The 11,317-nt window shown below is 29.4% G+C and overlaps 4 protein-coding genes across 5 annotated transcripts in view; 3 read left to right on the top strand and 1 right to left on the bottom strand.

Moving 5' to 3' along the window:
- Positions 1–1,788: 1,788 nt before the first annotated feature.
- On the top strand, positions 1,789–3,070 carry LOC123005039 (aldo-keto reductase family 1 member B1-like). Its single transcript, XM_044398629.1, has 5 exons — positions 1,789–1,970; positions 2,020–2,187; positions 2,235–2,351; positions 2,400–2,798; positions 2,844–3,070. The coding sequence occupies exons 1-5, from the start codon at positions 1,902–1,904 to the stop codon at positions 3,021–3,023; spliced, it is 933 nt and encodes a 310-aa protein (XP_044254564.1). The 5' UTR covers positions 1,789–1,901; the 3' UTR covers positions 3,024–3,070.
- A 2,144-nt stretch (positions 3,071–5,214) lies between these two features.
- LOC123005305 (1,5-anhydro-D-fructose reductase-like) lies at positions 5,215–6,393 on the top strand. The gene is made up of 4 exons (XM_044398988.1): positions 5,215–5,356; positions 5,402–5,689; positions 5,735–6,133; positions 6,184–6,393. Exons 1-4 carry the CDS (start codon positions 5,297–5,299, stop codon positions 6,373–6,375), a joined length of 939 nt encoding a protein of 312 aa, XP_044254923.1. The 5' UTR covers positions 5,215–5,296; the 3' UTR covers positions 6,376–6,393.
- A 1,973-nt stretch (positions 6,394–8,366) lies between these two features.
- LOC123004820 (cytochrome b-c1 complex subunit 8) lies at positions 8,367–8,967 on the top strand. Its single transcript, XM_044398268.1, has 3 exons — positions 8,367–8,456; positions 8,570–8,723; positions 8,771–8,967. Exons 2-3 carry the CDS (start codon positions 8,570–8,572, stop codon positions 8,863–8,865), a joined length of 249 nt encoding a protein of 82 aa, XP_044254203.1. The 5' UTR covers positions 8,367–8,456; the 3' UTR covers positions 8,866–8,967.
- LOC123004816 (slit homolog 1 protein-like) overlaps positions 8,895–11,317 on the bottom strand; it is a 7,423-nt gene continuing 5,000 nt past the window's right edge. Inside the window, exons 1-2 of one of the 2 annotated variants that reach the window (XM_044398264.1) lie at positions 9,994–10,098; positions 8,895–9,888 (exon numbers count right to left, since the gene is read on the bottom strand). In XM_044398264.1, the coding sequence (XP_044254199.1) occupies positions 8,963–9,888; positions 9,994–10,009 (942 nt within the window). In that variant the 5' untranslated portion in view covers positions 10,010–10,098 and the 3' untranslated portion in view covers positions 8,895–8,962. Of the gene's footprint in view, positions 9,889–9,993; positions 10,099–11,317 lie in introns of those variants that run through there. The other variant, XM_044398265.1, reaches the window with a different exon arrangement.

Below are 11,317 nucleotides of genomic sequence, written 5' to 3'. Positions count from 1 at the left end.
ATTTTGAATTAAGAGAAAAAAGGTAGACCTAAATTTTTTTAAAAATTGTCCTTTTTTCAAGAAACATGACTTCTTGAGTTTTTGATCACAAAAATCTACTTTTTTTGCTAAATTTTGAAAACCAATTGAGACTTTTGAACATTAAGAGAAGAGAATAATTAAGAGTAATGTTTTTTTTGTAAATTGGTTTTTCTTTGATTTTTTTTGGGATTTTGGTCACAAAAATTAACTTTTTTTGTTAAATTAAGATTAATTAATTGAGAAAATTAATGATTGCCCTTTTTTATTAAGGTTTCTTGAAAAACATGATTTTTCGGGTTTTTCATCACAAAAATCTATGCTTTTTGTTAAATGTGTTTTTTTTTTTGGTTTTGCCTTATTCTTCTTTTTCTTTTTCTTACCAATTTTGATCATTGTTTTAGTTTCTCTTTCTTTTTTAATATCTCTAATATTTACCTAATTTTATTATATTAACGATAAATCAAAAAAATGTTTTTTTTGTACCTACTCTGAAATTTTTTTATGGTTGCAATTTTTTAATAGAGTTTAGCTTTTTAAAATGCATGTTTTTATTATATTATTTTCTAGGTTTCTTTCTACTTCTGTTTATTTACGAGTACTTATTTTTTTCCTTGTTTTCCTCCAATTTTTTGGTTTTACCTAATTTTACTTTTAAATTTTTATATTTTCTAATTCTGTTGCATTCAAAGTTTGTTTTGGCAATTTTTTTTTAATTTACTTAAATAGCGAAAAGAATAGAGGGAAAAAGAAAAAAAAAATGATAAACGAAAAATTAAAAAAAATGTTTCGATGAAAAGTGCTAAAAATTTGTCGAAATAATTAAAATTAAGCTATTTTAGACATACTTTTAGAATTTTCTTTTTTGCTTTGACAAACTTTCTAGGAATTGTTTATAACACTCCAAAACTTAATAAAAAAAAACAAATGTTTCACCTAATTTTGCAATTTTTGATCTTTTAACGATATTTTTCAATTTCAATAAAATTAAAAAAAAACGGTTTGGATTTCCAAAAATAAGAAAAAAACCCATTTCTAAATTTAGTTTCGCAATTTTCTGCATTGTTTTAGTTAACTTCTCGAATTTTGTGAATTTCTATGTAAAAAATGCTTTAAATTTTTAAAAAGAAACAAAAATAACGCATTTCACTTTTGAAATTGTTTGCGTTGTTTGGGCAAATTTCTCTCAAATTTAAATAAATAGTAACAGAAAAGAACAAAAAAATGTTTTTTTTCTTATTTGTGTTTTGACCAAATTATTAAATTTAGGTATAGGGAATTTTAATACAGATCGATGCAGAATTAAATTCTCTTCTATTTAGTAAAATAAAAATTGGGGTATTTCACTTGAATATTATAAGAGTAACCTTAAAATTTTAGGGTTTGTTAATTTTTTTTTCAAAATTTGAAAACACCGGAAGAAAGATCTAAACTTTCTCTTTCAAACGCCAAAAAAACGAATTTAAAATTTAAAAAAATAGCAGAGTTACCGATTCTTAAAGTGTAAGGTGCAGATCCAAAAATTTGAAAATATTTTCATTTAGGAGGACTTAATGCATTATGACTATGTACCAATTTTCAAACAAATATGATTATTCAAACTCCCAATACTTTTAATGTGGGGTTTGGACGGAACATCCTGTATAACTATATTATATCTAACCTATATGTAAAAAAACTAAATAAATCGTAATGCTTATAATAGTTAAAATAACCTCATTTTGTAAAATAATACCCGCCACTGGCTTGAAAACCGTCCTTGACAGATCACGTGATTTTGACAACTGACAAGTGATAAACTCCGGTGAACGTCAAATTGATTCCAGGTAAATTTTAACAATTTCTGATGTGGTAATAACTAATTTGGTGCAAGAAACACAAAAATGAGTAGTAAAACGTTGAAACTCAACAACGGCCTTGAGATTCCCGTCGTGGGTTTGGGAACATACAAGGTGACCTCAATAAATTTTGTGCCAAACTCGAATTTTTCTTCGATTTTAGTCGGGAAAAGGTGAAGTAAAAAGGGCCGTTTCGGATGCCATTGATGCCGGTTATCGTCATTTCGATTGTGCTTGGTTTTATGGCAATGAGGATGAAGTTGGCGTTGCACTTAATGAAAAAATACAACAAGGTGTTGTCAAACGAGAAGATTTATTCATTACAAGCAAAGTAATAATCGAATTTTGTGTGAAAAATCGAATAAATGCAATTTGTAGTTGTGGAACAATTTCCATGCGAGAGATAAAGTAGTTCCAATGTGTAAGGAAACTTTGAGCAGTTTAAAACTGGCTTACATCGATTTGTATCTTGTGCATTGGCCTTTCGGATTCAAGGTCACTCTTTTTACGTAAAAATCGCGTTTTAATTATTTTTTAAAACAGGAAAGTGCGTCTTTATGGCCAATAAACGAAGGCGAAGCCGCTTTCAGCGACATCGACTATCTGGAAACGTGGGAAGGAATGGAAAAATGTGTACAACTCGGGCTCACAAAAAGCATCGGAGTTTCGAATTTCAACGAAGAACAAATCGATCGTCTTCTCAAAAATTGTCAAATCAAACCGGTTGTTAACCAAGTTGAAGTCAATCCGAATTTAAACCAAAAAAAATTGATCGAATTTTGCAAACAACGCGATATTGTCATTACAGGTTATTGTCCTTTAGGACGTAGCGAATATGCCGGAACTCCGGGATTCCCACATCCCACAATTTTCGATCCGAAAGTCGTCGAAATGGCCAAGAAATACAACAAAACGCCGGCACAAATCGTCTTGAATTATTTGGTAAAAAAAAATTGACAGTTTTGGGGGAATTTAACGTTTTTTTAGGTTTCTTTGGGGATTAGTGTCGTCCCGAAATCTGTCACCAAATCACGAATTGTCGAAAATATCAACATTTTTGATTTTAAATTGGATGAGGGTGATGTCGCCTACTTGGATTCGTGCAACAAGAATCAAAGGGTGTGTCCGTTGAGCGAGTTTTCCGCACACAAATATTACAGTTTTTGAAAAAAAAACCATGTTTTTCACACTTAAATAAAGAAATAATTATCTCATTGTTTTATTTTTTCAAACGAATTCTGCACCAGAGAAATTACATTATTAATAAAAGAAAAAAATATTTTTATTATGACAAAAAAATTGAAACTTAGTGAAAAATGCTCTAAAATTATAGAAATATGCATTTCAAGATCTAATTTTGCAATTTTCTATCTTATTTTTTAAATTATGTGACTTTGTTGGTGAAAATTCACAGAAACGACAAAATAGTGCAATTTTTTGACAAAATTATTTGAATTTTTTGACATTTTTTAGGCCTTTAGTGACTTATTTTGGTAAAAAACTCGGTGAAAAATGCTTTAAATTTATAAAAATATACGAAAATACCGCATTTGAGAACTTTTTCTATACTTTATTTTGACAAGATTTCTTAAATTTTTTGACTTTGTTAGAAAAAAATACTTGTAAATTCACAGCAAATAAATCATTGTCGACAAAATTGTGTAGTTTTTTGACGAAATCTTTCGAATTTTGTGAGTTTTTCGTTAAAAAAACTTTCTAAATGAACCCAAATAAGAAAAAATAACACATTTCAGAATTCGTCTTTGCAATTTTCTGTCTTAATTTACCAAAATATTTTTTGCATTTTTCAAAATCCAAAATACCCGCCACGGTTTTGTCATTGGATGTGTTTTTTGAGCGAATTTTCTGCACACAAATATTATAGTTTTTGAAAAAAATAAACTTTTTCACACTTAAACTAATTAATTAATTAATTCTTCATCAGAAAACGACAATTATTTCAGAAAATGAACACCAATTAAATTGTTTAAATAAAAATAGAAGATTTTAATGAAATATAATACCCGCCACTGGTTTCATTTTTCGTTACCATGACAAATAGTTCTGTTGTCATGGTTACATACAAACTTCTGCACATTTTATAGCAACTAGATGAAGCTACACGCATTAGTGACTCGTCTACCATGGAAAAAGGGTTTTTAAAAATATATATATTCTATACATGGTTTAAAACTTTAAAATTGTATTTTTTCACATATCTATGAAGGAAAATAATACATTTTATGCTTATTTTTGGCAAAATATCCAAAATTTCGTGAATTTTACGCTGAAAAAAATTTAATAAAATAATCAAAAAAAAAGTTATTGNTATTGCAATTTTCTGTTTTGTTTTGGAACACTAATCAGAATTTTGTGAATTTCTCAATGAAAAATTTATACATTTTTGATAAATTTTTGAGATTACCCGCCACTGGTTTGAATTTTCTTATTGTTGCTATAACAACTGTTACTTTTGCACCTTTACTATTACTATAGCTACATACAAACTTTTATACGTTTTTATAGCATAGTTAGACGAAGCTAAACACATTAGCGACTCGTCTAGCATGGAAAAGGGGCTTTTTAGAAAAAAGTACCTATATTCACATACATGGTCTAAAATTGTATTTTTTTCATATATCTATTGAAATAAGGGACCTAATTGTATGCTTAGTTTTGGCAAGATATCCAAAATTTGGTGATTTTTGCGCTGAAAAACGTTCTAAATCTAATAAAATTTTGTGAAAACTGTAATCATGATTTTCTAAATTTCTCAATAATAAAATTCATAAGAAATTGCACATTTTTAATAAATTTTTGAGATTTACCCGCCACTGGTTTGAATTTTCTTATTGTTGCTATGACAACTGTTACTTTTACACCTTTATTGTTACTATGGTTGCATACAAAGTTTTACGCATTTCTATAGCAATTAGACGAAGCTAAATACATACATTAGCGACTCGTCTAGCATGGAAAAAAGGGTTAAAAAAAATATGGTTTAAAATTGTATTTTTTGTCGAAATAAGTGCCTAATTTTCTGCTACTAATCAGAATTTTGTGAATTTTTTAGTGAAACACTTTCTACCTTGAGTTGACAAAAAATTCCGAATTCAATAACAAGCGAAAACAACGCACTTCTAGATCTAATTTTGTGATTTTCTGTTTGCTTTTGACAAAATTCTCGGGGAATTCATCAAAGTAGACGATTTTTTTATAGCGGGTTTTCCAAAAAAAAGTAAAAAATTTTTAATAGTTTTTAATTCAAATGCAGGTGTTGTTAAAAGTTAAATAATAATCTGTCCTGATAAGATCTCATTGTATTTTCCTCACCGTGACTAAGTAATATTTATCAAAATTCACAATTGATTAAAAATGATAAAAGTTATCACAAGATGATTATTTTTGAAACATCCTTGACCGTGAAAAAATGCTAAAAAATGTCTCGAAGTCTCAACAACGGCTATTCGATCCCCTTGATCGGCTTAGGAATCCACAAGGTGAGTTTTTGATCAAAAATACCAAATTTTTCATCGTTTTTTAAGCTCGTTCACGCCTCGGAAATCCACCAAGTGGTAAAACTGGCCATCGACGCCGGTTATCGGCACTTTGATTGTGCGTGGATTTACGGTACTGAAGCCGCAGTAGCCAAAGCAATCCATGAGAAAATCAAAGAAGGCGTCATCAAACGTGAAGATGTTTACATAACGACGAAACTGTGGAACAATTACCACCAACGCAAAGACGTGGTGGAGAAATTGCGTGAATCTTTGCAAGAAATGAAATTTTGTTATGTCGATTTGTATTTGATTCATTGGCCTTTGGGGTTCAAGGTAAAGTAAAAAAATTTTTTTTTCGAATTTGTGATTTTTTTTAAGGTCAATGCGAATTCTTTGCCCTTGAACGAAGGGCCTAGTGCGTACAGTGACGTCGATTATGTTGAAACTTGGCAAGGAATGGAGGATTGCGTCTACCAGGGTTACACAAGAAGTATCGGTTTAGCGAATTTTAACAGCGAACAAATCACCAGAATTCTCAAAAACGCCAATATTAAACCCACTGTGAACCATATCGAAGTCCATCCGCGTCTAAACCAGAAAAAAATTATAGAATTTTGCACCCAACGCAATATTTTAGTCACGGGATACTGCCCCTTGGGGATTAATGAAATGGGTGGAGTCCCCAATTTCCCAGAACCTACGATTTGTGATGAGAAAATCGACGAAATTGCACGGAAACATCGAAAAACCGCCGCTCAAGTCGTCTTAAATTATTTAGTAATAAGAAAACAAAACGGGAAAAAACACCAAACTTTTTTATTTTCTAGATTTCGTTAGGTATTTGTGTGGTCACGAGATGTAGCAATCAGTTCAGAATTAGGGAACATATTGACATTTTTGACTTTCAACTTGATTCACAAGATGTGGAATATTTGGATTCGTGTAACCGGAATCAGAGGATTTGCGCTTTTTCGGCCTTTGTCGACCACAAATACTACCCGTTTCACGTGGAATTTTAAATAAATTATTTGTTTCAATTTATTTTTGAATAAAACAAAAATACCCGCCACTGGTTTCAATTTTCTTATTGTTGCTATGGCAATTCTTACTTTTGCACCTTTTTGTTACCATGGTTATGCACAAACTTCAGCACGTTTCTATAGCAATTACAAATCCACACACATGTGCGACTCGTGTGAGGTGGAAAAAACAAAAAAATCAAGTTTTGATACTTTTTATTTCTTAAATTGATGGAAATTAACAAGTTTTGGAGCAAAATTTGAAATTTGTAACTTATTTTGACAAAATTTTTAAAATCCTCTAAATTTATAAAAACATGCATTTCGAGATCTAATTTTGCAATTTTCTATTTTGTTTTGACAAGATTTTGGAAATTGTGTGACTTTGTTGGTGAAAATTCTTGGAAACTAACGCATTTTCGACAAAAATGTGCAATTTTTTGTCAAAATCATTCGAATTCCTTGGGACATTTTGGTCTAAATTTCAAATTTTTCTAACTTATTTTGGCAAAAAACTAGACATTTAGTAAGTTTCTCGGTGAAAAAAATGCTCTGAATTTATAAAAATATACAAAAATATAGCATTTTGAGAACTAATTTTGTAATTCTATTCTGTATTTTGACAAGATTTCTTAAATATTTTGACTTTGTTGGAAAAAAAAACACTAGCTTTAGAGGAAATAAATCATTTTCGACAAAATTGTGCAATTTTTTGGTAAAATCTTTCGAATTTTTTGAGTTTTTCGATTAAAAAACGCTATAAATAAAACCAAATAAGGAAAAATAACATAATACACATTAATATTTGCAATTTTCTGTCTTAATTTATCAAAATCTAGATTTTTTTGCATTTTTATAACTTTTAACCTTGTTTTGACAAGAATTCTTAAATTTTGTGACTTTTCGACAAAATTGTGTATTTTCTTGTCAAATTCATTCAATTTTTGTGACATTTTTTGGACATTTTGGACCAAATTTCAAAATTTTCTAGCTTATTTTGGCAAAAAACTTAAAATTTAGTAAGTTTCTCGGTAAAAAATGCTCTAAATTTATAAAAAATATGCATTTTGAGAACTAATTTTGCAATTCTATACTTTGTTTTGACAAGATTTCTTAAATTTTTTGATTTTGTTAGAAAAAAACACTTGCAAATTCACAGGAAATAAATCTTTTTCGACAAAATTGTGAAATTTTTTGGTGAAAAATTTCGAATTTTGTGAGTTTTTCAATAAAAAACGCTCTAAATGAACCCAAATAAAAAAAAATAACACATTTCAGATTAATCTTTGCATTTTTCTGTCTTAATTTACCAAAATATTCCAAATTTTTGCATTTTTTTTACCTTTTAGAAATCAAAAATACCATTGTCATAATTGGCCATTGTCTGCTGTCAGTTGTCAAAGTGAGTAATCTGAGTAATTTCGCCAACTTGATTTTTTTTTTCTTAAATTAATAGAAATTTTGACAAAAAAATTGAAATTTTAGTATGTTTCTAGTGAAAAATGCTCCAAATTTATAAAAACATGCGAAAATAACGCGTTTCAAGATTTAATTTTGCAATTTTCTACTTTGTTTTGGACAAGATTTCATAAATCTTGTAATTTTTCGATAAAATTGTTCAATTTTTTGACAAAACCATTCTAATTTTGGGACATTTTTTGGATATTTTGGTCTAAATTTCAATTTTTTTTAACTTATTTTGGCAAAAAACTTGAAATTTAGAAGTTTAGTAAGTTTCTTAATGAAAAATCGCATTTTGAGAAGTAATTTTGCAATTCTATACATTTGACAAGATTTCTTAAATTTTTTTGTTAGAAAAAAACACTAGCAAAACAGAAAATAAATCATTTTCGACAAAATTGTGCAATTTTTTTGACAATATCTTTCGAATTTTATGAGTTTTTCGGTAAATGAACCAAAATAAGAAAAAATATAAATCCAATTTTTTTTTTGAACTTTTCGAAATCCAAAATACCCGCCATAGTAGTGTCATTTAATTGGCCACTGTCCGCTGTCAGTTGTCAAAGTGACAGTTCGAGGTTAATTCATCGTAATTTCGCCAACTTGATTGATCACTCAAAGTAAGAATTTCATAAAATTGACCACTTTTTCCCTCATTTTTTCATTGTTCCCCCAAATAGTTCAGTTAATTAGTACAAATTCAAGTGATTATGTAATATAACCTCACTTTCAGATGGGGCACGGTTTCGGGCAGTTATATAAACTCCGAGGAATCATCACTTACCGATTATCGCCCTTTGAACTCAAGGCCTTCTCTGGCATTTTTTCACACGGTGTCCCAAACACTTTGAGACGTATTAAAGAAGAATTTTTATACGTAGTTCCACGTAAGTGTAAATTTAGTAAAAAAAATTGTGTAATGGTTATTTTTCAGCCCTCCTTCTTGGTTACGTGGTTTACGACCAAGTTGAAAAAGAACACCAAAGACTAATGAGGAAAAATCCAGCTGATTTCGAAAATGATCAATAATTTGTAACGATTTAGTCAATAAATAGCAATAGTAGAAATTGTTTATTTACATAACTTAAAACAGTTAGAAAAATATCAAAATATAGAAAAATGTGAGTTAGAGTAGTGTTTTTTTGCTTTCGGTGATTTTTACACTCCTTGTCAGAAATTTATAAGTGAGACAAGTACCACAAATCGCCCCCAAAACCAAACTCGAAAAAATTGCAACGAACAGAACCAAAACGTAATAAAAATCACCATCAAATTCTTCAGTTTCATTCCGAGGTTTAGTATTGTTAAAATCGGTGCATTTTTCGGGGATTTCCACGAAAATTTTCTCTTCATTCAGACACTGAATCGTTTCGGTGTTATCAACAAACCGCTTCTTTACCAAAAACTCAAACAACTCCACAGTTTTGCAATCACACAACCACGGATTATAGGCAAGCCTCACAAAAAACAAATTACTCATCTTTGAGAAAATCCCCGGATTAACACTCTTCAAATTATTCTGTTGCAAGAGCAAAATTCGCAAATTTGGTAGCCCGTCCAAAGCCCCCTCACTAATCCCCTCAATTCGCGAATTCGCAATTGCCAAAACCTCCAAACTCCCCGACTGAATCCTCGGCATTTCACTGAAATAATTACTCGACAAATCCAACAACACCATATTTTCGTTCTTTTTGATCATTTCATCGGGGAAATAGTGGAGTAAATTATCGTTTAAGTAGAGTTCTTGCAAGTTTTCGAGCTCGTCGAAGGCGTGCTCGTCGATGATGGTCAACGAGGTGCTATTTAAGTAAATCTCCTTGACTTGGTGGCTTTTATCGAAACTGAAATCGTCGATTTCGATGTATGTTATGGGGTTGCCTGAGAGGTCGATTATGACGGGGGTGTTGGCCAAACTGTCGAAATAAGGGACCGATTCTAGACTCGATTGGACGCAAGTTAGCGAGTTTTGGGTGCAAGTGCAACGAGTAGGGCAGCCCCCTTGGACTCGGGTCACCACTTCCAAAATTAGAATCAATACAATCATTTTATCACCTGGAAAAATAATATGATAAGGTTTTTACACACGTGTTATCAAAATTAGAATTTTTTTCTCTTTGTGAAATTATTTCATTAATTGAGTAATAAATTCGTACTTACCACGATTTCTGATCATTTTTCGCGCTACCGTAATTGGGAATTTGTAGAAATTTCTTACTCGAAATACGAATTATCTTATCGATTTAGTTATTGACTGTTTCTAATCTAGAATGTTTACAAATCGGTTTAATATATAGGTAGAAAAACGGTTATATTTTTTCTTAAAGTGTTGAGATAATATCTTGTTGTCAGACGATAAGATATATTTTTTCTATTAATTAAAATTTCAAGAGACGTAATTGATTTAAAATAACTCAAAATTATGTAGTATTTGTATGCCCTGGCAATTCGAAACATACATTAGCCGACTTTTAATTAATTTTTACTGACTTATTAATTGAAATTTTGTTATTTAACAGAAAATAACTTCAACAAAATCAATTCAAATTATGTAGTATCTGTCTCAAAATGCCCTTGACGCTTAATTCGAAACATACAATAACTGATTTTTTATACATATCAAAATCTCATATTTATGAGAAAATAATTAGTTAAAGCTGCGTAGTATCTGTTTAAAAATGCTTTTCACACTTGAAAAATTAATTTTTGGGTTATACACAGTCAATTCGAAACATACATTAGCTGATTTTTAATTAATTTGTTTCATCATAAATGAATAATTGAATCACTGTTACTCAACTAACTGAAAATAATTATAGCAAAATAATGTTAAATCATGTAGTATCTGTTTCAAAATGCCGTTGACCCATCTGTTAAATATCAGTTAGCTAACACATGAATTTCTATTCTAGCAATTCGAAACATACATTAACTGATTTTTTATACGTTCCATAATAGAAATTTCTTTTTTATTTAAAAAAAATACTACAACAAAATAAGTTAAAATTATGTAGTATCTGTCTCAAAATGCTGTTTACTGTTGACAAAAAGAAAAAAGTCCAAAAGAGTGAAAATGTTTCGTTCGATTTAGCTTGTTTTGAGTAAAATTTAAAAAATAATAAAATAAGTCGAAAAAACACAAAATTTGTTCTAAAATAGCGTTCTCGAACAAAATTTTTAGTTTTTTTTTTGAGATTACACTAAAATTGACCAAAAATCACTAACTTAAGCCAAAAATTGCATAATTTTTGCTTTTTTCAAAGTGTTTAAGTACATTTTCAGTCAAAAACGTTTTTTTTTTTCACAAAATCTTGTTGAAAATAAAACATAAATTCATCAAATTAATTCTATTTTTTGCATTTTTTGAGTATAGTATTTTAGAAAAAAAAAACTGAATTAATGTTAATTTGTGTGTTTCGTTAGATTTAAGTGGTTTTAACTAAAATTTCGTCAAAAATAAGCCAAAAAAAATACACAAAATTTC

This window comes from Tribolium madens, unplaced genomic scaffold, assembly GCF_015345945.1.
Source record: "Tribolium madens isolate multiple individuals breed KSU strain unplaced genomic scaffold, Tmad_KSU_1.1 Scaffold_20;HRSCAF=117;Tcas5.2_LG4, whole genome shotgun sequence".
NCBI lineage: Eukaryota > Metazoa > Arthropoda > Insecta > Coleoptera > Tenebrionidae > Tribolium > Tribolium madens.
Note: the sequence above shows the minus strand (reverse complement) of the source record. Positions and strands in the feature narration are given on the sequence as shown.

What these genes read in the sequence shown, in the direction of transcription:
- LOC123005039 (XM_044398629.1), top strand. Translation starts at nt 1,902, where the DNA reads ATGAGTAGTAAAACGTTGAAACTCAACAACGGCCTTGAGATTCCCGTC. An exon ending in ATTTATTCATTACAAGCAAA is followed by an intron (nt 2,188 to 2,234) that starts GTAATAATCGAA and finishes TGCAATTTGTAG; the next exon opens with TTGTGGAACAATTTCCATGC. An exon ending in ATTGGCCTTTCGGATTCAAG is followed by an intron (nt 2,352 to 2,399) that starts GTCACTCTTTTT and finishes TTTTTAAAACAG; the next exon opens with GAAAGTGCGTCTTTATGGCC.
- LOC123005305 (XM_044398988.1), top strand. Translation starts at nt 5,297, where the DNA reads ATGTCTCGAAGTCTCAACAACGGCTATTCGATCCCCTTGATCGGCTTA. An exon ending in TCGGCTTAGGAATCCACAAG is followed by an intron (nt 5,357 to 5,401) that starts GTGAGTTTTTGA and finishes TCGTTTTTTAAG; the next exon opens with CTCGTTCACGCCTCGGAAAT. An exon ending in ATTGGCCTTTGGGGTTCAAG is followed by an intron (nt 5,690 to 5,734) that starts GTAAAGTAAAAA and finishes ATTTTTTTTAAG; the next exon opens with GTCAATGCGAATTCTTTGCC.
- LOC123004820 (XM_044398268.1), top strand. Translation starts at nt 8,570, where the DNA reads ATGGGGCACGGTTTCGGGCAGTTATATAAACTCCGAGGAATCATCACT. An exon ending in ATTTTTATACGTAGTTCCAC is followed by an intron (nt 8,724 to 8,770) that starts GTAAGTGTAAAT and finishes GTTATTTTTCAG; the next exon opens with CCCTCCTTCTTGGTTACGTG.